This window comes from Ricinus communis, chromosome 4 (genome assembly GCF_019578655.1).
Source record: "Ricinus communis isolate WT05 ecotype wild-type chromosome 4, ASM1957865v1, whole genome shotgun sequence".
NCBI classification, from domain to species: Eukaryota; Viridiplantae; Streptophyta; class Magnoliopsida; order Malpighiales; family Euphorbiaceae; genus Ricinus; species Ricinus communis.
Window position 1 is genome coordinate 30,664,505 of NC_063259.1, and position 24,132 is coordinate 30,688,636.

A 24,132-nucleotide genomic window follows, 5' to 3' on the forward strand; every position below is an offset into this window, starting at 1 on the left:
ACTTCTTCTCTATCATCAATGCAGAGCAAAAATATTTGATAGTTTTATGAGTTCAATCATAATCTTGGAATCATAATTTTATTTGGCTTGAGAGGAACATCGATGATCACCAGTGGATTGATGAATTAGAATCAGGGAACTTTTCTTTTTAATAACTGAACACCTCTATTTTCTATATACAAATAAAGCCTTAAAAGAAGAAGATACAAAGAAGATTATAAGGGGTCGAGGGATTGCACTAATAGATAAACTGGACTGTACATCAGCCAATTCCAATAATGGCCCAGCAAACAGGAAAATAACCAGTTACAACGACAGCATACTGATGGGAGGGTAGAGCGAGAGTGCCATACTAAAATCTTAATCATCGTCGTCACCGTCAATTACCATCCTCATCTTCCTCCTAAGTGCAGGAGTTTTCACTGACGTGTCTAAAGCTGCATCATCCTCCAAATCTATCAATGCATCATCCAATTCTTCATGTGGTGAAAGAACAGATGCATTTCTATTCATACTGCCAGTTGCTTCAGATTCTGAAGCATCTTCCTGACTGATATTGACAGCAACATCTTCACGAACCTCTGCCACATCCATCCCGATGGACTGACCTCCTTCATCCCTGGATGAGAAAAGCAGTCTCAACTTCATGTTCAGTTAATAAACACCAATAGAAGATCCCAACAAGGAAAAACTTTAGTCTTTAGATTTAGTCACGTCCTCTTTACATTCTTAACTACCGAAGCTACGAAGAGATCACAAAACATTGAAGAAATAACCAGATTAACGGTATACCTTTCTGCAATTTCTTTAGAAACTCCAGTGACCCTGTTTTCCTCGGTTGTTTTCCTCTCATCAGATGTTTTGAGGCTTTTACTTTTTGCTTTTGGATGCAGCTTCCTTGTTTTGCTGTGTCCAACAGATAAATCGAGAATTAAGCAATAAGAATAAGGAAACAGAAACTAGAAGATGGATGACGATTTCTGAGCACTAAAGCTGCCCATCCAAAATTGTGCATCACCAAGACAGGAAACTTACTTGAGAACAGAGTCTAAAATTTCGTTGTCAGACGACTCTTTTGCAATATTCTGTTCCTCAAATGATTTATCACCATCTTTGCTTTTATACCTACATATTGAAAAACACAAATATAGACAAATGTAATTGATTAAACATCAACTAATTTCGTTACAAAGTTAAAAATACAATCCCAATTAGAGTTATAGATCTGAAACCCAAGTCCTTTCCTCAACGAAAGGGAAAAGAAAAGAAAGGTTTATGAAAGTTAACTTCAGTTCGACCCAAACTAGAGAATAAAAAGAAATTAAACTAAAAAAGATAGAAATTTTATCAGTATCAACGGTAGGAAACAAGTGAGCATTACAAATAATTGGCCATGTCAAGCAATAGAGCTCATTCTACATTTTCCCTTGACACACACCGCACTCTGTCCCACCCAAAGAGAGAAAAGAAGAAGAGATACTTGAGAAATGAGCTTAGTAATTCATCATCAGAATCGCCAGAAAACTCTCCTTCTATGCTGTGGTTGGACAACTCATCAAATGATCTGCCACCATGCTTAATTCTTTCCCTACATTAGAAAAAGGAAGAAGTTTGAAAAACATCAGTGTGGTTTAAAGTAATTTTGATTTTAAATAAAACATTATTTTTCGTTGAAATCGTAAAATTATTAAAGTATCTCTTTCAATTTTATTGCTTTTATTTTATTTTACCTCTCAAATAAAATAAATCTTTTAATAAATTTCAACCAAATATAGCTCAACTAAATTCATGATATAATATAATCTTTACAATATATATTTTGAAAATAACTTTAAGATACAGGCTACCACTTAAGAAATTAACAGCAAATCACTAAAGAAAATGCTGCTGGACTGAACAAAGCTGATTAATACTCAACAGTGCATAGATGGATGGAGAAACAGTGCGTAGATGGATGGAGAAACAGTGCGTAGATGGATGGAGAAACAGTGTAACAAATAGAGGGATAGAGCAAATCAGAAACTAGTACATCGTAAGATCATGAAAACAATCACATAGGCACTTCGAATTAAAGCAAGCAGGCTACATTTCAAACAATCAAAGAACATGTACACATACTTCAAACACATCAACATATTGAAGCAAACATCGCTCTTTAGCCAATGGAGACGAAGCTATATATAACAAACATAATGATTATAGAGCTATATTCATCAAAATCAAATGAGGCAAGTTTAGATAAGAATACATTCCAATTAACTTAGTGGTCTCTGAATTTTCCATTTAATTAAAAATTCCAGACCATCATTACTAGCAACTTCTCATGGAGGAGAGACTCCACAATTTCAATAAATACACACTCAGGCAGTACAAGCCTATGCATGCAAAATAAGGAAAATAGTTAGCATATATCATGAGGTGAGATTAACTCCTAAAAGAATTCCCACAGTCCAAAGCTTGAAGGTGTACATACCTTTTCCTCAATGATAACAATGTTTCATCATCAGACACCTGTTCTCCGACAGAAAAGTCATTTAGCTCCTTATCTCTTAAATGCAATTTTGTTTCTGATCTCCTTTGCCGAGGAATGTGTAATCCAAGTTGCTTGAGCTTTCGGGAAACTTGTGCAGCTGTAAAAGAATTATCGGCAGCTAGTGCATTTGCAATCATATAGCTGCATCTTTTATGCTCTTTAAACCTGAGCATAGTAAACAAAACCAAGTTAAAGACATATTACCACATGGAGATCCAGCTCCATAAAGTAAAGCTCTTTTTAAGTTGTAAGATTATCAAATAACTGAAAGAGAGAGCAATGGCTAATTTGTGTGGCTGAATCTATAAGGTGGAGATGAAATTTAGATTTTACCATGAAAACAATAAACAGGATTAATCTGGAGTATATCAGATTTTAACATATATCAGATACTCACTGCTCAAATAAAGCTCTAATAATTTCCTCTTGATCTTTGCTAAAGGCCCGAACTTTTTTCCTGGTGTTCCTGTTAAAAAGTAAGGCATAAGCATATCAACCTGAATGGCAAAGAAAACCATATTATAGGAGCTTCAGGTATTAGCATACACTTTTATCATGCCTTCAAAGTTTAGACCAAGTTCAAGAGTAAAAGATTCAAAGTTGCACAATAAAAGGTATAAACCTTGAATATAGAAAGAAGAAAGAAGTAAAATATGATACCTTTTCAATGTTTCTTCAACATCAATTGAGTTTTGAAGACCACTACTACCTTCTCCGGTGGACCTTCCGTTTTCCACAAGCTGATCAGGAAAAGTAGAAAATTCTTTGTCAACATTTCTCAGTCTTTTCTTTGATGATACTTTTAACCCTAGCTGCTTGAGCTTGTTGAAAACTTGTGCAGGTGAAACATGACCAGCAGGATCTAGGGATTCCGCAATAAGACGAACACAACTCCCGTCATCCTTGTATCTGCAGAAATTTTAGTAGCCGAAATAGATGCAGTGAACAATTTTAGAAGCTACAGAAAAGGAGGGCTGTGGGTGGCAAGACAGCCTACACAATTAACTCATGATAGAAAACTAAGAGAAACATCATTCCTGCATCTATCATAAACACATAGATGTATTATAACCTCAGAAAGAAATACTCGTGATCCTTTCAGTTTAACTGTTACCAGGAAATACTTACTTCTCATGGAGTTCTTTTATTCTCATCTCCATTTCATCAGTAAGAACAAGTCTTCTTCTTTTAGAAACCCCTTCAGTTGCAGGTTCCATGGCATTTCCTCCGCTGCACAAGCCAATTTATAAGACAGTAAGGTTAGGAAAAGTTAACACTTCCAAAATTGAAAGGAAATAGAGAACAGTAATCTTTAGAGTTGTCCACAATGTCATACTAATCAGAATCTCTTTTCTTGTCATTGTTGTTCTTTAGAAAAAAATCTCTCTCCGCTCCATCGAAACTTTCTCTCATCCTGGAAAAGAAATGGTAATGTTCATAATTAAGAAGTACCTCTAGCATATCAAGAAGATTTTCAATGTATTAAAGAACATGCCATTTTCCATGAGGTCAACCATTAGCAAACCTAAGAAACTTCTATGAAGTTCCCATAACCACCCAAATAAACTTTATAAACTTCCATCACTGAGTAGCTTATGCATTAGCTAAATCAGGAAAACAGAAAAGAACATGTCTCACTTCTGATATGGTTCATGAGCGATCACAACATCTGCTTCATCCTCACCCAGAGCATCTGCTATGCTTCTGGGAACCCATCCCTTTGCTTGTGATGAACCCAGTTCTCCATCCGCCAAAACATTACCCCAGCTTTTCGCTTCTTTCTTCATATGGCCAAGCTCATGCAATAAATATTCAGCATTAATATAATGGCACTCTTTACGGGACTTCCAAAAAAGAACTTCTACAAATAGAAGGGGTTGGCTCTTCATTTTTCGTAGCATTCTTCGAATTAAGGTTGTCAAAAAATCAACAATACTCGCATATTCCTTGCATGGACATGACTTTTGCTCATCGAGGATGTCATAGAATGTTGTAAGTAGTGATAACTGCACAAATTTTTCAAAACATGATATCACATGAGTGATGTGTGATAATGATGTGATAATCAGAAGGGTAAGTAAATTTTTGATTTAACCTGATAAAGCATTGGAGAAAGATCCAAATCATCAGTAATCCTCTGCAACATGCATACGATGTAGTGATTTGTATTGGTGGAATTACTCTTGTAGAACCTGAGCAACCAGCACAAGTTCCGAATGATGTTATGATTTGCAAAAGTTGATACAAAGCTTGAGACCTTAAAATCAACTTCATGAGTCTCAATGAGGTCCTCATCACTAGATGAATCATCAGAGCTGCCAGTAAGATCATCATCGATATGATCAATCTTTCTCTTATCCATCGGAGGCAGATTCCTGCCAAAATTTCCAATATCCTGTGCAGATATCTCAGTCTTATCAGGTTGAATTGCATTATTGATATTTTCTTGACTATCTTGAACAGCGACGTTGTCTTGATTATCTTGAACAGCAATATTGTTGTTTTCTTGATTATCAGAAGTTGAGTTCTCTTCGTTTATCTTTTGCAAAATGCTCAAATCAATAGATTGTTCAGTATTAGAAGACAGTGTCTGATCTTGAATCTTTGTTCCATCTCCGGACAGTTCATTTTCAGTTCCCCTCTTGCTACCCAGTGCTTTCTTCTTTCTAACCTTCCTCGATTTCTTAGAAACCTTAATTATGAAAAAAAAATGTCACTTTTGATTAGATAACAAATATTCTTCTCAGACTAGAGATTCTAAATTTATAAAAATAAAAAAGCTACGCTGCAACAGAAACCGACAAAACATCTCAGAGAAACAGAAATAGCAGACAAAGCAGTGATTCTGCAAAGTAAACACATAACATGATGCATGCCCAAGTTCACCAGGGGATAAAGGATTGCTTCACATATCCATCCTCAGAAATATCTGAAGAATAGCCCAGGTAGCCTGGTATTGCACCAAAGATACAAGACCACAAACAGATTCGAAGAACACAGTATAACAGTCTAATCAGTTAATGTAGTTAACAGAAATTTGAGCCCATGAATTAGATGGCCTTATAAAATCTCAAGTAGCATTAAATTACATTCCCTACAAATCGTTATTTTCTACAGAAACAAGAGAAATATATGGACATGACAAATTGCACTACCAATTCCAGTTAAATTATACTGAATAACATCTTTAATTTTTCTGAACAGGTGGCACAACAAAGTCAATGACTTTACTGTATCAGAACGGCCACTATTTATTAGAGGATTCCTCTTACAATGGCTCTGTTTCCAGCTGCATAGTGCATTGATGAATTTGTGTTTAATACAATCTTGCAGAGAACTAGAAATGAAATTTTTTACCCTTAATGCGCCACGTGCTTGAAGATTCTCCATCAATCTCACAATTAGATGAATCATTTCCACCAGATCTGCAAGATCACTGACAAGAAGAATAATGAATATAACACAAATAGAAAGATTGGGGAGTAACTTGAAATAAATGGTTATTTAAACATTCCATGTGAAATAGGTATTGAGGAATGTTTGGATTCCAAAGGAAAATGCAATTAGATGACTAGACAAAAATCTTTGATAGAGATACAGGAAAAGTGATAACAAGTGGGTTTCAATCAAATTCATGAGTCAGTTTTAAATGAAAAGTTGCAAATGATGTATGCATAATAATGATCAATGCTTCCTCTCCAATTTTAGTGAAAAATAGATTTAGAGAAATCTAGTAAACACGTGCATGGCAGCAAGGAAACGTTAGCTACAAGTCCTGCAAAAGTGGATAAAATCTCGTGCAGTTAAACATAAAATTATTAGGTAAGAACTTCCTGATAAATCTCCTAAAACAAAACTTAACTTGATAATATTTTACTCTACAATACAAAGTTTGTAGTTCCCCACTCTAATAGTTCATAGTACATAGTTCCACAATCTAGAGAAAATATCCATGAAATGGAAAAGAAAGAATCCTTGGGTCTTGTTAAAGAAAGAGGAAAAACCTTTTGGGTTGTTTATGAGTGTCAAATGATTTTATCAGGCTCAAGAGGAACTGAGTCATTCCTTGATCAGTTTGATCGTAGAATAACTTGTAAAGCAGTATGCGAGCTGTTTGAGACTCCTTAGAACCTTCAGGCAATGATTTAAGCACCAAATCTAACATGCGAATCTGCACAAAAGAGAAGTAATAACTTAAGCACCTATTTACCATTATATCATTTTTAACAAAAAAATTATGAAGACATTTAGAAAAGATACTAGATTAACGTAACCGCAAATTTTATCCTTGCTTCAATAGAATTAACTTCATTGAATTATAGGCTTTCGTGGTGCTTCTCTATAACGGGCCAAAAGAAAATCTCGTTATAAAACATGTTCAACTCCAGAATGGACATTGACTACAGTAAAAGAAGTCACGAAAATTGAAGAGTCTCAGCATCTATTTTATATCATAAAATTACCTCTTTCTTTTCTTTTACTCTAGTAAAGTACGTCTTGGAAGACCTTGTCAAATTTAAGAAACTTTTGTTCAACAAACCCCAGTTACAATTGTTGAAAATAGTTCAATTTGTTGTTTTGTGAGAGAGAATCAAAATAAGTATGATTTACCATAATTCTCATAAGAGAGCCTGCTGCAGATAGAAAATTGTAGTCATTTGTCTGTTTCAGGCCATCAAAAGCATTTCTCCATCTTGAAATGACCAGTAGAAACATTGATTCATTCATTGATGCTGCGATTGGTCCACATACATCGCCTTTGAATAATGTGTTATCAACGTATTCATCAGGGAAGCTGTGAGAATCATCTTTTTCCACGTTTGGTGGCTGTTGAAAGAAAAACATCCACAATTTGCTGAATCGTATCAAAGATAGGAAAAAAGAATGATGACGAAAACTGGTATATGAACATAAACTAAGACAAAATTGCATCACTTAGCACACAGATACGGAAAAAATTTGGATAAATAATATCTGTAGCTTTTCAATCAAAAGGTCTACTGCTGTTGACTTGCGTACATAGATTTCCGGCAGCGCCATTTTTAAGCAATCTAGATATCCAGAATCTTTCTCAAGAATTTAATTTCACATGTGAAAAATTGCAACAAATCCTTCAAAACTCGATTATATACATTTTTGTTACTGACATTTCAGATCTCTATTGCCATGAAGGAACATCTCTACAGCACGAGAGCGGCATATCGCGGGTCAAAAACCTTTGGTCCCTTTTTTTCAGAATAACCTCTAGAAGAAAAGGCAATCTAATGTATCTTTTAGTTTTCCAATCTAGGAGGTAATGTCATCATATTTTTTGGTATTGCAACTTTGCACTAAACAAAATATATGTGCCGAATTTTTATCAAATGCTTTTTCTTTCATATGCAGTCCAAAAACAACGGAAATATTATTTGGCTTTATTCAACAAACAAGATGACCAAATCTAGTTTTATTGCAAACCAAATATCATATGGAAAATTTAATATGTAAAAAAATTAACAACCATAGTTCCAGGTATTATGGAATACAGAGACTAGAGTGATATACCCCTTAGATTAAGATATGGTGTTGCCTGAATTACCAGAATCATGATCAAGCACGAAGGAGAGGGGCAAACCTACTTTTTCATTAGTTCAATTGGGCATATCACAAGTTACAAACCAAATATAAGCTGAACTACATTGTGAGTCGTAGATGAAATATTCAAAACCCCTTATGGTCTTTAAGCAAAAATGACAAAAAAATTGTTTGGTTAGCATGATTGATAATATGATACAGATATTCATAACAACACAGACCAAAAGAATATTACAAAGCAAAAGCTTTCGGCGAAATTGGAATTCAGGAAAAGTACAAAAAGGCCACACTAAACAACAAACAGAAATCTATTTAGAAATATATATAAAAAAAAAAAAGTGGCTGTAGCCATGGCATCCATATCTGTAGGTAACAAAATAAAAGAGATAGAAACTTGTTTAACTCACCTTGAAAGTTGAAAACTTGTGATACTGAAAAGAAGTAACAAACTGAGCAACCTTAAAGAAAATGACAATGTCACTATTCTGAATTGCATGATGCTCCTTTTCAATGTCCTCGGAAATTGATCGCATTAAAACTGTCAATCATTTAGTTTTCGTTGTGTATTAATCAGAGATACACAAACCAAAAAAAAAAAAAAAAGATAAAGCAAGGATTTCTAAATCCAGAAGAAATACCATTATAGCCCCCCGATAAAAACTGGTTCAGAAAATCGTGCAGCAAAACCAAAATATCATCCTTCATTGAAGGTAATCTCCCATGGTCCCACACAATCCTTTTAGTTGAACTCCTATGAATTTTATGAGGTTTAAGCAGGACATTATGAGAAGCAGAACTAGGGTTTCCTTTGTATACGGCTTTAGAACCATCCTGAAGACAACCACTTATGTTACAGAAAGTAGTACAAATCCCCAGAAAAGCATCACCTACACTGTAACAACATACCATGGTAAGCCGTGTAAATGTTCCGCTAAATTGTGAATGACGCCCTATATTCCGTTGCCTGGAAAGCTTTCTTCTTTTCTCTTCTTCAGCTTCCATAATAGACTTGAGACTATCAAGTGAAGTCTCCCCACCCCGCTACCAAATCCAATATCAAAATTACAAAACAAATAAGTATTCAAGCTAATTTCTTCTTTTCCTGTTATTGATTTTCTTCCTTAATGTGGCAAAAAATTCTCAACTTACTCGAAAAAGATGATAATTAAAAAGCAAATGAAGACAGACCAACCTTCGAATCCTTTATTTGTGCTTTGGCAATCAACTCTGGCTCTTGACCCATGAAAATATAATGGAAAATCTCTAATAACAATAAGTTATCTTGACGAAGGTAGCCAGAACTACAGACATGCTGAGTGATAATTAGAACAAGGTCCATTACATTCTCATGAAACATAAGTTCCAAAAACCTATCTCTTAGCGACAAAAGATGACTAGCAGATCCCCCAACTTTCTGCAGCAGGGAAAAATCTTGTATAGCAAGAATGTTTCTAAAGAGCGTGAGTACCAGCTGGACCAATTTCCAGTCGTCCTCTGTGAATGCTTCACTGTGGAAAATAACTTTTTTTATAAATGGAACTATGGAGCGTATCGCAAATGTAGTGAAACCATAATGATTTAATAACCAATCAGAATGTCCGTTACCGTTCCAAATGTTCAAGTGGATCTTCAAGTAATGAAATAATCACTCCAACAGTATCACTACATGTGATTGCTGACTTCAAGTCCCAAAGGTACTCTGTCTGCTGAAGAATATCATTTGATGAAGGCTCAATTGGCATCGTAAGAAACACCAAAACCTTCACTGAAATATTATAGAAATCAACAAATTTATCAGATGTCCCTACCATTATTAACAAAAAAAGAAAAGAAAAAAAGAAAAAGAAAAAGCTGTAATTACCTGCATTTAAGACTAAGCTTCGATCAACTTGACAGTATTGAATAATCGGAATCAAATCCTTGGACACGACCTTCCAATTGCATACTTGCTTAAATACTTCTCGTGTTTCTGGATCATCGCGCCTTAAACATCTAAGCAAATCCTTTAAATTTTCTGTGTACATATCAACAAATTTATCATTTCCTGAATTTCAAATTTCTTGTCAAACAAACAGACTATTAATTAATTAATGACGAGGATTTGCGACTGAAATTTACCTAGGCAGTTCTCGCCTTTCGAGTAACCGATACGTTTTCCATTATCCTCCTCTTCGTCGCCGAGACCGGCACAGATCAGTGACAATTCTTGCATTTCCAAATTGACTCGACTTAAGAATTTGAAAATATTGTGGGGAATAAGGTGGGATGGAGATCGGATCTGATAGTAAACTGCGATAATCGTAAAATTAGAGACCAGAGAAGTTGGGAATGTGATTAGGGCTTTTGTGGCGCGAATGGAGATGACAATTTTCCCGCGCTTTTGAGTGTAAATGTGGAGCTGAATGGGAGATTAGGTGCTGTCGGTACTGCGAGAATTTATTGTAACCGATGATGTGGCATAATGATATTAGCCAGAGTGGTATGGAGAGCTTGGGCCGCCTCCATTGATACACTACTACTCGTGTTCGTAATATTTACGCTAATCCAATTATTCCTTTTCTAGGTGCGGCCCAACTATAAAATTCTTGGCCCATCGAGAATAACAGATAATAGAAGTTGAAACTGTAATATTCTTTTAACTACATGGTAAGTAATATACTGTTTCTTTAAATAAAGATTTCGATAAAAGTTCAAATTAATCGATAATATCTCTAAACTGTTGACTGCTGCAAACCTTGTTGTAAGTTAAATTTTAATATATAATGTCAGTTTCCAAATAATTAACGTAAAAATAATTTAAAAACCTAATGAACTTAGAAGTGAACAGTTTGAAACTTGAAACACAAATAATAGTCTTTTTACCCCTCAGACCTTTCCTCTTATTTTTCCTTTTTTCCCTTTTTCCAATTTTCATTTAGTCTCACCAATTTCTCCATCAAAATGTACAGATTAGGTATTTAAAGATCAATTACAGAATATTTATATATTGTAATATTATATTCAAAGCTCAATTCATATTATATATTTGATTGAAATGCATTCAAAAATTTATTGCATTTGAAAAATAAATGTGAAAAAAATACAAATGATAAAATTGAAAGAAATATTTTAGTGTTGTGGAATATATTGTCAAATTAATATAAACTTTATTTGAAGATTCTACATATTTTATTGAAATTTAATTTTGTCATAATTAATTGCACATAATTTTAAATTAATTTCTATTTCCTTCAAATTATATAAAACTTAGACTTGTAAATAAATTCGATAAATTTTATAAATTTTTTTAAAATATTATATAAAAATTTATTTGATAATTTATATACTAGAATTAAGAGTATGAGTTAATAAATCATAAACTAAAATTATTATATAATATAATTATAGAAAATATAAGTTTAATTTTAATCTTTTATTAGTACTGAGTTTGGAATTAATAATTATAGAATTCTGATAATATAAGAGAGGCATACATTTCATTTTATCATATAAATGCCAAAATATAAGCAAGACGGATAAATTATTAATATAAAACTTTTAGTGGGGAAAGATTAAAATATCTAAAGAAATTTGAATAAAGAGATTCTAAAACTTGATAAAGTTAAGTAAGTCAATTAACCTTGTTTGATATTAATATAATTTCATTGCTTATAGAAAACTTTAATATTATATTGGTATGAAAAACAGAAAATCAATCATGACCAATGTATAATCATAAATAAAAATTACTGCCTACAGTAACTTGTAAAAAATATATAATTATAATTATTTATTGTTCCTTAATGATAAAATGACAGCTTTGTTGTATAAATATTTTCCACAAACGTACAGACCAGAGTTCGTGCTCAAGGAGTTAGGAAATAATTTCCAATACGCCCCGTAAAGAAACATAGTGAAAATAAAGCAATTAAGAAGTAGAAAGTAGCTTTGGTAGGTAAGAATGTGCTTTCCATGCAGGCAAACGGAAAAAAACAAAAACTCAAAAAATAAAAATAAAAATAAAATGTGTTTCTCAAACGCCGCCGCTTCTTATAGTTGCCGAAACAGTTTTGAATAAATAAGTTTAGCGGAAAATAAGTCAAAACTAAAATAAAACCCAAAATCCTTCGATACAAACTAAGCTTCTCCCTCGCGCTGCTTTCTTTTTATTCCGCCTCTCTCTATCTCTCTCTTGCTATTTCCGCCAAATTTAGCTTCTCCAACCTCTCTTTCCTGTTCCTGACCTTTTTAAAGGAAACACAGAGAGGCTTTTAGTTTCTTTCAATAGAGTTAGTTCTCTCAGAAAATTTCTTTGTAGCATTCTTTTTCCTAAATTGATATGGCTCAAGTTGTGGCTACCAGATCGATTCACACTTCATTGCTGTGTCCTACCTCTGGATCCTCACTGCAAGACCGGGCAGATAAGCTAAAGCCTTCAAGTTTTGCGTCAAAGTTACTGTCACGCGAAGACAACAAGAGAAATAAGAACAGCAGCCTTACAATTTCTCGCAGAAACACTCAAATCCAAGCTGCTAACAGATCCACACGTGTCGAAACTGAAGTTATTCCTGTATCGCCTGAGGATGTACCGCAGGTCCGTAACTGTAATGTAATTTGAGATCTGGTAACCGAAGAAACGCTGTGCTGAAGTTAATTTTGATTGATCAAATTGCTTATGTGGCCAAGTAATTAGATCCTCTATTACAATATTAGATTGTTTTTTGGTGATTGGGAATTGTTAACTGAGTTCTGTTTTATTATCAGAGAGAGGAGCAGGTATTGCATTTACAGCAATTAGGCGACACATCAGTGAGTATGTGGTCCAAGCCTGTAGTTAGACGGAAGACAAAGATTGTATGCACCATAGGTCCATCAACAAACACGAGGGAGATGATTTGGAAGCTGGCTGAAGCAGGAATGAACGTAGCTCGACTGAATATGTCTCATGGAGACCATGCATCTCATCAGAAAGTTATAGATTTAGTTAAAGAATATAATGCACAGTCCAAAGATAATGTCATTGCTATCATGCTTGACACTAAGGCAGGTTACTTAACTTATTTCTTATATTACAATTAGTTACAGTCACACACTTCTGAATTGACCAAAATGTAACTAAACTTAGTGTTAATATGAAACAGACTTGTTAGATATTGTGGTTTCCTCATAACTTATAACTGTTATTGCCTTAATTATTTAATTTTGTTTTGGTTGTTATTAGGGTCCTGAAGTTAGGAGTGGCGACTTGCCTCAACCGATCATGTTATCACCTGGACAGGAATTTACTTTTACAATTCGTAGGGGGGTTGGCACTGCTGATTGCGTTAGTGTTAACTATGATGATTTTGTTAATGATGTAGAAGTTGGTGACATGCTTCTTGTTGATGGTACGTGGTATTTTTTTTATTCTTGTTTTGTAGAATAGGCAATGGTTGAAGTGTTGGCACCCGAAAGAGGGAATATTTAATTTTCATAATTCATTTGGTCTACTTGTTTTATTTATCCGTGTGTCTGACTCTTGATCTATGGTGTAGGTGGTATGATGTCACTTCTGGTGAAGTCCAAGACAGAAGATTCAGTGAGGTGTGAAGTAATTGATGGAGGAGAACTAAAGTCTAGGCGTCATTTGAATGTTAGAGGAAAAAGCGCGACACTGCCTTCCATCACTGGTTCGACCTGACATCATTTATAGTTTCCCTAACGCTGTACCAATTTATTTTAGATTTTGCTTGTTTTTGTGAATGAACTTAGAAGTTTACATATTTTCTTGCAGAAAAGGATTGGGATGACATAAAATTTGGAGTGGACAATAAGGTAGACTTCTATGCAGTTTCCTTTGTTAAAGATGCACAGGTTGTTCATGAATTAAAGAATTATTTGCAAGGTAATGTTATTGATCTTTTCTTTAAAATATTAATATGGGTCTGCATGATAACTAGCTAAAATTTAACATGCATGATTTTTTTTCTTTTACTTGGGCAGGCTGTGGTGCAGACATACATGTGATTGTGAAAATTGAAAGTGCAGATTCTATCCCAAATCTGCATTCAATAATCACAGCATCTGATGGGGTAACAATCTGATCTTTGCATAATGTGTTTTAGCTGCTAATATGTCTGATGGAACTTCTTTTTGTAGCTCTCAATTGTTTTGATTAGTTTTTTATCAAGTCAAAAAGTATCTTTTAAATATTGATACTTGTATATATGATAGCATTTGTGTTCTAATTCCTTGCTTTCGAGGATAACTTGATATCACTGCAAGTTTCTATTCTTTTAAGATTGTACAAGTTTATGTTTTGGGTGTGTATGTCCTTGTGACTGCATGAGTTTATGAATTTTGATTTGTCAAAAATCTGAAATTTCTAATGTTTCATGGTTTGAAGTATCTACTTGGTTTAAGTGTTCATATCACCATAATCTTTTTGGATCAGAGTCGGTATGAAGAAATTTCATCATTCATTATATACTGAGAGTGATATGTGTTCTTCTTGTTTAGGCAATGGTTGCAAGAGGAGACCTTGGTGCAGAGCTTCCTATCGAGGAGGTTCCACTCTTGCAGGTAGTTTTGTTTCTTACATACTGGTGACTGGATGGCATCATTGTTAGAGGCTATGTATATGTATAGACATGAAATTAAGTAATTCTCTACTTTCTAATGATAGGAAGAAATAATCAGACTGTGTCGGAGTATGGGGAAAGCTGTTATTGTGGCAACAAATATGCTGGAAAGCATGATAGTTCATCCAACTCCAACCCGAGCCGAGGTATCTGACATTGCTATTGCTGTTCGGGAGGGTTCTGATGCAGTCATGCTTTCTGGAGAAACTGCTCATGGGAAGTAAGTGGGTTTTGGTGGTGTTGATACTTGAAATTACGCTTCAAAAGTTTTTAATAATGCCATCTCATATACTTGCAGGTTCCCATTGAAAGCTGTGAAAGTAATGCATACTGTTGCATTACGAACTGAAGCAACCATAGTTGGTGGTACAATGCCACCAAATCTTGGACAAGCCTTCAAGGTTCCTGACAATTACTCTTATTATCTCCTTTACCTTTTCTCCTTTCACTTCATTTTAGTTTTACTGAATGCTTACTACGAACTTCCTTTTTTTCTTGCAGAACCACATGAGCGAGATGTTTGCATATCACGCAACCATGATGTCAAACACACTTGGAACCTCAATTGTTGTCTTTACCAGGACAGGCTTCATGGCTATATTATTGAGCCATTATCGACCTTCTGGCACTATTTTTGCATTCACAAATGAGTGAGTTTCTTGTGCTAAATTTCAAATACTCTTCAGTTACTCTGGCTCTTGCCTGAGGAAATACTGAATATTGAACCATGTCCAGTTGTAAGCATTAAAAAACAGTGATGTAAACAGACTCTTTTTGCTCATTTATTCTGGATCAGCGGCCTCGGCTGTCCTGTTCTTTCTGAATATAGATATCTCAGTACCTGTTAAAATATTCAATTGTTGAGTTGAATACTTACTGAGGTTTGAATCTACTTATGAAATAAAAACCATTTATTTTCTCATAAAAAGAAAAAAAGAAAGAAAGAAAGAAAAAAGAATGCTGCCCGTATAAAAATGAAAGTCTCTAATGAATAGGTGTTTCAGTTTCACTAATCACATTACTTTTTTGACGGGCATGCAGGAAGAGAATACAACAGAGACTGGCTCTATACCAAGGAGTATGTCCCATATACATGCAATTTTCAGATGATGCTGAAGAAACCTTTGCAAATGCCTTATCAGTGCTCAAGGTAGGTTTTAATATGATAATTCCATCAAATCTTTATATCTAGCCAGCATTTTAATTGTTATAGTGGTTATAATGATTACTGCTCTAATGACTAATGTAATTGTAATATAATAGAAGCTGAAGCGATTCAAGTGATAGCAAGCCCCACAAAATGTGACTATTTAATTGGTCATAACAGCCTTATTCATTGTTACACATTGCTGACGTCAATTTATTCAAAATTGACATATGGCCAGTTTGGAGTAGTTCTATGGAGGTATCCTGCTAGATAGATTCATAGTTCTGGAAGAGCTGTGGGATGTAGCAGGCCTTAAGGATCAAAATTTGGCTGAGTTTTTTCTTTTCTATAGCTAAGATTAAGACTGACCTCCTTCATGGGGCAAACACTTGATGACCAGCCAATCTTATGATTTGTCAAACAGCAGACCTTATCTGTGAGAGGCATTCTCTGGAGAATAACCATTTTGTGCCCTTATCTAATGGATAACATCTGCCATTCTGAGCCATATGCGATATTTAGAATATGCTTATGTTGACTGCGGCTGTGTGATTATAGGAACTAAAGTTCACTGCTCCAATTAGATTTCCTTGAAATTGCAGTGGTTATTGTCGATGAATGTTTTTCAGAGTATTAGAGTAATTCTTTTAGGTTAAAACAATACATTTATGGGTTTTCATTTGCAGAACCAAGGGATGGTAAAGGAAGGAGAGGAAGTTGCTCTTGTTCAGAGTGGCAGACAGCCAATCTGGCGATTCCAATCTACTCACAACATTCAGGTCAGGAAAGTGTAGACACGAAGGAAAGATATGATGCAGGATTTATGGAGGATTTTCCTGTGCTCTAGTGATTTGTTTTCCGCTACAAGTTTGGCATTATATGTAGCTCAGTTTATCCACTTTCTAGGTTTAACTGGTTTGTTTCTTAAATGGTTTATTTTTGTTTTTTCTGTTTCTTGATTATTTAAAGCACGTGTTATATGATGCTTTAGAAGAAATGGAAGTTGAATGAAAATTTATAGTTTAGCATACGAATTACCACTGTGCGGGAGGATTGCCAAAAGTCATATTATGTTGTACAAAAACTAAAATCAACTTAAAGCAGGCTAAATCGAGGCCCCACAAATCTAAGTATCTGCTCTTAAACAAATGCCATTGTGCAAGATCGAGCTACAAGAAAAAGTCAAACCACAATTTCTGTATTGAATTTGTCAATCAAGATTGATTTAATTGATCCGCATACTTGGCAATTAGACCAAGCAAAGGGTAAATTCTAACTCAGAATTTCCAATTGTCATACACTATCCAGAACGGAGGAACTGTATCCATTCTGATCATCCCAGAATTTTGACCATAGCATAATACCTCCATACTTAGGTGACGTCTTTATCTGCGGAAGAATTTGAGAAGTCAGCACATCTGGTGGAATATACCCGCTTCCGGCTGCCTGTGGGGCTGCTGGTAAACCCAGAAATATTTTTCCTGCATTTATAGATGCAGTCCATCGATTCCATGAATTAATAATGTTGTCAATGTTACCTGAACTATACTGGCAGGGAGGATTGTTATAGAACTGAACCCATACATAGTCAAAAAGACCAGTATTAAGGGCAGTTCCTAAGTTTCTATCTGGGAATGGGCATTGAGGAGCTGCTGCTAAATAAACCTTCTTGCCTCTCTTGCTATATGCAGATAAATAACGGGCGAGATCTTCCCAGTACAGGGTGGAACCCTGCTCTATGTCAAAGTCAATACCATCCAATGCTGCATCACCCAAGGGGCGAGACGAAGATTTCCCACCTAAGAAATTGTTCCATAAATAGTCTGCTACGTTTTTCGCATCAGCTTGAGAGGCCAGGGTATAGCTCCCGATGCCACCTCCAAGAGAAAGCAACACTTTAATTCCTCTCTTTTGGCAACTCTTGATGCCATTGCTGATAATGGTGCAACCATTGGTAGCTGGGTTGCAATGGCCAGCAAGGTTGATTTCTGGGGTTTGACCATTGCCAAATTTGTTTAGGAAGGCTATGTTTACATAAGAATATTTCCCTGCAGCACATGTTGCTTCTAGAGTTCCTTCGTTGCCATTTTGGCCCCAGTAAATGGCTATTCCACCAGCACGGGAGGGTATAATGAGGGAAAGTAATAATAGAGGAAGGAGAAGAGTGGCTTGGAATTTTCCGGCCATTATTGTCAATGGTAGGTAAATGAACGTTAATGTCTCAATGTCTCTGAAAATGCCAGTAGATGGCCTCTTATATAGAAATTGCAGCTGTGGTGGGAAAATAACACCAGCACCAACCAAAAAACTAAATAAATAAAAGCCAGGTACGACCACGAACCGAATTTTAATTCATTTTTCATTGCTGTATAGCTAAGGGGAGCCGGATTATCTGACTTTAAATTGCTTTTGAATTCCCAAAAGATATGTTCTGTAGATATTCTAACTTTAATTTTCAAGAGATCACGCACCCAACCATTAAATATCAAAAGCAAATTGTCAACTAGGAAAATGGTGGGACAATATACAATTCTGGATTGGTATAAAATGGCAATTATGGCAAAGAGAGAGTATTTGATTAGCTAGGTGTTGACAAATACGAGTTCACTGGGTAGCTTTAGTGATCTTCAACATATCAATTAACACTGCCTTGATGGATTCTGACTTTTCCTATGGGGATAATGGGTGCCTTGTCATAATTCACAAGGGGTTTACAGAACAAGGTCAAAAATGGCAGTAATGTAATTAGCTTAGACTGATAACTTCCTTTTCTTTTCTTTTTTTGATGTCAATCCACTTATTATATTAATCCATATCAAGGCACAAAAAAATTATAGTCATCCGTTCATAAGGATGAAAGCGAAGTTGCTAAAGTCAAATTCTAAGTTCTATCAGAAACTCTTCTTTTATTTTATTTAGTATAAAATTGAGTAGCAAGACATCAATACATTATCATGAATGATTAAACACTATCCTTTATAGCTGAACTATATCCATTGTCATAAAACTTATTCCAGAGCATGACTCCTCCATACTTTGGGGAATTCTTGACAGACGGAAGAACCTGTGACGTAAGCACATCTGCCGGGATGAATCCTGAACCTGCAGCTTCAGGAGCTGCAGGTAGCCCCAAGAACACTTGGTTCGATGGAATTGTAGTCCATTGATTATTCCATGCATTTAACAGATTGTTAGCATTATCAGTGTATTGACATTGACCATTGTTATAAAATTGAACCCACACATAATCAAATAGACCAGTGTCAATTGCAGTGCTTAAATGAGCATCAGGAAAGGGACATTGTGGAGCAGCGGATAAGGAAACTTGACCGAACCCTTTAAGCGACCTAGCAAGATCATCCCAGAATTGGCCTGAGCCATGCTCTATATCAAAATCTACACCATCTAAAATCGCATCACCTAATGGTCGTGAAGAGGAAGTGCCACCCAAGAAATTATTCCAAAGATAGTTTGCGAGTTGAGTTGCATCATCAGGCGACGAAAGAGAGTAGGTATCAGTAGCACCACCAATAGACAGTAATACTTTGATGCCTTGGCCTTGGCAAGCTCTAATATCAGAGGATAACCCAGTGCAAGTGTTGGAACTAGGGTCACAATGGCCTGCTAGGTTCAGAACTGGAGGTTGGCCATTGCCAAAACTAGACAGGAAAGCTATGTTGACGAATTGATAATTTCCTGAAGCACATGTGTCGGCTAAGGTGCCTTCATTCCCGTTTTGGCCCCAGTAGATAGCAATACCTCCTCCATAGGAGGGATTGCACAGGGAAAAAGCTAAAAGGGAAAGAAGTATTGGAAGAGGCGATGAATAAAAATGGTTGGCCATTTGTACGGTAGGATTATTTATTCAATGATGCGGTGCTTGTTTTGTGTGTCACAAATGGTGGAGAGGGTGAAAATTTATAGCCCTGACCTGAAAGAGACCATGCGTGTCCAATGGGTTAAGGTAGACCAAGTCTAAACCCAGGAATTGCAATTCATTTATAATTGATGTGATGTCTTTAGGCCAATCAATACGTAAAATGGAGACTTCCATTGTAAGAAATACCGCTACAATACTACAAAATAGAAACAATCAAACAATACACATCCCGATTCTACCTATTGGTTTCTCATAAGTATGTGACTGATTCTCATTTACAAGTGTGTAAGTGAATTAATACATCCATGAATAAGAGATTTTTATAAAATTAGGCTTATGAAACTTTTACACTATACTCGCCTTTTGAGCATAATAAATTTCACCCATTATTAACTCTAAATAATTTAAAAATGGATTGAATTCTTTTATGGTTTTTTTGAGACTGCAAAGTCGTTTTGGCCCCATTAAACTGCCTAAAAACAAGTTGTAATCAATAGTGCTCCTGCTATTAGGTAGACAAGTAACTGTAAGGGAGTAGCTTGAAACTTTCTAGGTGGCAACCCAAGTTCTTCGCTAATTAATGTTAAAGGTTACCCCTTTCTATACTGTTTTGAAACTATACCAAGACGTCCATGGGAAATGTTAGAAAATGGAAGACAGAACAGAGCATGCACTAATTTAATAACAAACGAAGAATTGGATGTAGATCAAAAGTATGGCCCGTCTTCTTTTTTTTATTATTATTTCTGGGTCAAATGAATTGCGTGCGTTTCGTGATATAAATAACGTCTATATACAATGTCTGTTATGAGTTTCAATTGTTCATGATCTACTACCACTTTTTAAGCTATCCATGTTTAGCCAACTGGTCAAATGGGGGACAATCTCGTTTATAAGCAATAAGGATTGAGCTGATTCTGCCGCATTTCGAATACGTCCTTATATATTCGTCATTAATCCAAAAGACAATCTAGAGATCCTTTCTGTCTCTAAATGGACTAGCTTGGCAGCAGGTTTCGGGCCTCTTCAGTTAGGGCCCTGTAGAATTTAGAACGGCAGGCACTCTAAGAAAGGTTCTCCATGTCATCACTTCGTCCCATTCTTCTTGGGTCTCCTCTTTCTTTTCTTTTCCCTCTTCTCCATGAGGAGCATCATTAAGCTTTGACTAGACAGGAAGAAGCAGCACTTGGCAAGAATAATCTTCCTTGACATCATCGTCTTTTTGCTACTTGGCCTCATTGTTATATAATATTTCATCCATTTCCTCACTTGCAGAATCCGAGTGGGCGAGACATAATATAATTCTTAGATTGGTGTTCAAAATCAATCACCAATAGTCGCCGCAAGAACAGCATCCCTCCTGAAAATGGTGAAAACGGTGAGTATCCCTAATGATTATTTCACGTTCTGCAATCTTGGAGATGAGCTTTGCAGCAACATGGCAATCTCCACAAACTCGAAGATTCTTGGTAACTCTAATTGGAGTTCCCGGCTTTGTGTTTATAATAGCAAAGGCAACAGCTAACTTCTCACTATGGACTGCTAGATGGTATTCCTTATCCTCCTCTTCCACATCGTGAAGTGCAGAATCAGTCTCAGGCATGTAACCAAGCTCTTTCATTTTACCAACTAATACATCCAACTCTTCGTATATCTTTTTTGACTGAGGATGTGAGTGGTCACCAGCAAGAAATGTGTGAACACCATCATTGAGCTCCACATTACTAATACCAGGTAATTTCTTGATTCCCTTTCTCTCCATGATTGATCTGATGGCTGCGACATCTGCCCATCTTCCAGCTTTTGCATAAATGTTGGATAGCAAGACATAGTAACCTGAATGCTCAGGATTCAACATCAAAAGTTTATCAGCAGCCAGAATCCCAATATTCATGTTCGAATAAACCCGACAAGCACTCAACAGAGGTCCCCAAACTCTTTCATCAGGTTCCAAAGGCATTTGTCTGATAAAGCCATATGCCTCATCTATCTTTCCAGCACGTCCTAATAGATCCACCACACAAGCAAAGTGTTCTAACTTTGGAGTTATCCCACATTCCGCCATTAGATTAAAGTAATATCGCCCGTCATCTAGTAATCCTGCATGACTACAGGCTGCTAAAACAGAAACAAAGGCGATTGAATCTGGATTCAAACCCGAGTTCCGCATTTCTGCAAACACTGCCACAGCATCTCGGCCCTGGCCGCACTTACCATAAGCAGAGATTATAGAAGTCCATGAAACAACATCCCGAAACTGCATTTGATTAAATACTGCTCTTGCATCCCGTAAACACCCACATTTTGCATACATGTCAATCAGTGCATTCTCCAAAAGCAAGTTTGGAAGCAGCTTCTTTCTCTCAGCGAACTTATGAACTCTCCTTCCTAGTGACAGAGCAGAAAGATCACCATAAGCAGGAAGAACACTAACAATAGAGACAACATCGGGTTCAACGCCGTTTGCTTCCATCTGTGAATATAAGACTACTGCTTCTTTAGGCATTGAATTGTTCACATACATAGCAATCATCACGTTCCAAGAAATGACACTCTTTTTGGTCAGCTTCAAAAACATTTCCTTAACATACAGAACATTATCGGAAGTAGTGTTAGTGACAGCAGGCAAAAGGCTAGCCATTGTGCAATCATTAGGTTTTAAGTTTAAAGCCTCCATTTCTCTACAAAGCTCCAATGCATCATTAAACCGTCCATTTTGTGCATACACAGAAACCATTGAATTCCAGGAAACTACATCTCTACACGGTATTTCATCAAGCACTTGTTGAGCCTCTTTCAAAGACTTGCACTTTCCATACATAGCAATTAATCCATTCCCAACATATAAATTTAAATCAAGCCCAATTTTCAGAACAGCGCCATGAATTTGCAAACCAACCCACAAGCTATCAGACCTAGAAGAAGCCTTTAAAACACAAGGATAAGTGTACATATCAGGAACAAATCCTTGGGTATACATGGTTTTATAAACAAGTAAAGCATCTTTGTATAAATGATTATTAACGTAGCTTCTAATCATAACATTAAAGAAAACAACATTCTTGTCAGTAATTTCATCAAATATGTGGCGTGCGAGCCCTGGTTCACCACAAGCAGCATAAACTCTCATCAATTTAATGCCAACAGATGGATTCCAGCGAAGATATTGGTCGTTCAAAACCTTACCATGGAGTTTTTTAAGTGTATTGATATCTGGGTATTGATCCAAAATCCTATTGCATAAATCTTCTGTGAAAGATAGTTGTCTGGCAGTGGCAAAGTAGCGTGAAAGGGAAGCAATTGCTTTCATTAGAAGTATTGGGACAAATAAACTTTTATTCAAAAGAAACAAACTGGACTAACAAAGTAGGAGAATACAATCGAAAGCAGAAACACTTAAACATAAAGTTGTAAAATTCATAAAATCAGGAGAACAAGTGAGTTTCAATAGCCCTTGTTACCGCGAATCCTAGCTCTCATGTCAAGTTGGCCTCTTTTGCAATTGAAGTAAGTTTCTCTAAGTCCAACGCACTCACTTGGTATACAAGGGCTTTTCTCACCTGCGCATTCTCTATACGGTCGCTTCTCAACCTTAACACAATCAGATTCGCTCAGACATTTGACTAATTCCATCGCCAACCCCTTGCAAGACTTAGCCATCTCCAATCAATCTAATGATATTGATCCCTGAACAAGAGAAACCCTAGATTCACCTTTCAGCACCCACCCACCAAAATCAACTTTCATTCAGTTTTCGAATTTGTCATTTATTTGCCTCGAGCGAGCGAAGAGAAAGTTCGATATAGCGGCTAACTCGCAAGAAAAATTATACAGTGAATTGAATTTTCCAGGAATGCTCACAATTCAATATAAAATTAGTATGGAAAAAATAAATTTATAATTCATATACTATTTGGTTGGTTTATAATTTAATTATTTAGTTAATTAAGTTGAATAAATGAACCTTTATATTCTAATCATATAAGGATTAGATTTTATAGCAGAGACTCTCTCTAACTCTAATATATTTAAATGTATAATTATTTTTATTTAGTAAAACTTAATTAAACATACATATTGTTTTTTTTAGAATTTCAAGATTTAAAAGGTAATAATAATATTTATATTCATTGAGCAATATAATAGGAGCTCTTTTTCTCAATGAATATGACTATATTAAACAATATATATTATTATTTTTATATTAAATAAATAGTTTTGTTTTTGAATACTATACTTATTGATCCATATATAATAATTCAATAAGAAAAAAACTTATATTCAGATACACATAGAAAGCAAATCAACCAACTTTTTTTAAAAGATTTTAGATATGATTTTAGCATATAACTAAAACTACAATTTTTTTTTTTTTTTGATGTAGCTATTAATTTAATGC

At 35.5% G+C, this 24,132-nt stretch overlaps 6 protein-coding genes across 9 annotated transcripts; 1 reads left to right on the forward strand and 5 right to left on the reverse strand.

Annotated features, from left to right (window-relative positions):
• Nucleotides 1–117: 117 nt before the first annotated feature.
• On the reverse strand, nt 118–10,530 carry LOC8277061 (protein timeless homolog). 4 transcript variants are annotated; one of them, XM_025156349.2, is made up of 21 exons: nt 10,226–10,527; nt 9,969–10,121; nt 9,713–9,872; nt 9,300–9,615; nt 9,014–9,148; nt 8,746–8,938; nt 8,515–8,645; nt 7,145–7,360; nt 6,538–6,704; nt 5,891–5,969; nt 4,629–5,225; nt 4,172–4,539; nt 3,870–3,947; nt 3,662–3,763; nt 3,194–3,442; nt 2,931–2,999; nt 2,474–2,698; nt 1,481–1,588; nt 1,036–1,125; nt 793–906; nt 118–619 (listed from the first exon to the last, which is right to left on the reverse strand). In XM_025156349.2, the coding sequence occupies exons 1-21, from the start codon at nt 10,317–10,319 to the stop codon at nt 361–363; spliced, it is 3,903 nt and encodes a 1,300-aa protein (XP_025012117.2). In that variant the 5' UTR covers nt 10,320–10,527; the 3' UTR covers nt 118–360. The 4 variants fall into 4 exon arrangements, with proteins under 4 accessions (XP_025012117.2, XP_048228801.1, XP_048228802.1 ...); XM_048372844.1 differs by having other exon boundaries at nt 9,713–10,121; nt 10,226–10,528; XM_048372845.1 differs by lacking the exon at nt 1,481–1,588 and having other exon boundaries at nt 9,713–10,121; nt 10,226–10,528.
• A 1,663-nt stretch (nt 10,531–12,193) lies between these two features.
• Nucleotides 12,194–16,878, forward strand: LOC8277060 (plastidial pyruvate kinase 2). Its single transcript, XM_002513567.4, has 12 exons — nt 12,194–12,680; nt 12,851–13,129; nt 13,308–13,473; nt 13,621–13,755; nt 13,860–13,970; nt 14,069–14,157; nt 14,585–14,647; nt 14,751–14,926; nt 15,005–15,107; nt 15,208–15,356; nt 15,748–15,856; nt 16,540–16,878. Exons 1-12 carry the CDS (start codon nt 12,426–12,428, stop codon nt 16,645–16,647), a joined length of 1,743 nt encoding a protein of 580 aa, XP_002513613.1. The 5' UTR covers nt 12,194–12,425; the 3' UTR covers nt 16,648–16,878.
• A 145-nt stretch (nt 16,879–17,023) lies between these two features.
• LOC8277059 (hevamine-A) lies at nt 17,024–18,135 on the reverse strand. The gene has a single exon (XM_002513566.4). The coding sequence runs from the start codon at nt 18,038–18,040 to the stop codon at nt 17,147–17,149; it is 894 nt and encodes a 297-aa protein (XP_002513612.1). The 5' UTR covers nt 18,041–18,135; the 3' UTR covers nt 17,024–17,146.
• Nucleotides 18,136–18,739: 604 nt separating this feature from the next.
• LOC8277058 (acidic endochitinase SE2) lies at nt 18,740–19,765 on the reverse strand. The gene has a single exon (XM_002513565.4). It carries the CDS (start codon nt 19,695–19,697, stop codon nt 18,816–18,818), a length of 882 nt encoding a protein of 293 aa, XP_002513611.1. The 5' UTR covers nt 19,698–19,765; the 3' UTR covers nt 18,740–18,815.
• A 671-nt stretch (nt 19,766–20,436) lies between these two features.
• LOC8277057 (putative pentatricopeptide repeat-containing protein At3g49142) lies at nt 20,437–23,043 on the reverse strand. The gene has a single exon (XM_002513564.4). It carries the CDS (start codon nt 23,041–23,043, stop codon nt 21,061–21,063), a length of 1,983 nt encoding a protein of 660 aa, XP_002513610.1. The 3' UTR covers nt 20,437–21,060.
• Nucleotides 23,044–23,051: 8 nt separating this feature from the next.
• Nucleotides 23,052–23,604, reverse strand: LOC8277056 (cytochrome c oxidase assembly factor 5). Its single transcript, XM_015715857.3, has one exon. The coding sequence runs from the start codon at nt 23,391–23,393 to the stop codon at nt 23,178–23,180; it is 216 nt and encodes a 71-aa protein (XP_015571343.1). The 5' UTR covers nt 23,394–23,604; the 3' UTR covers nt 23,052–23,177.
• Between the last annotated feature and the right edge of the window lie 528 nt (nt 23,605–24,132).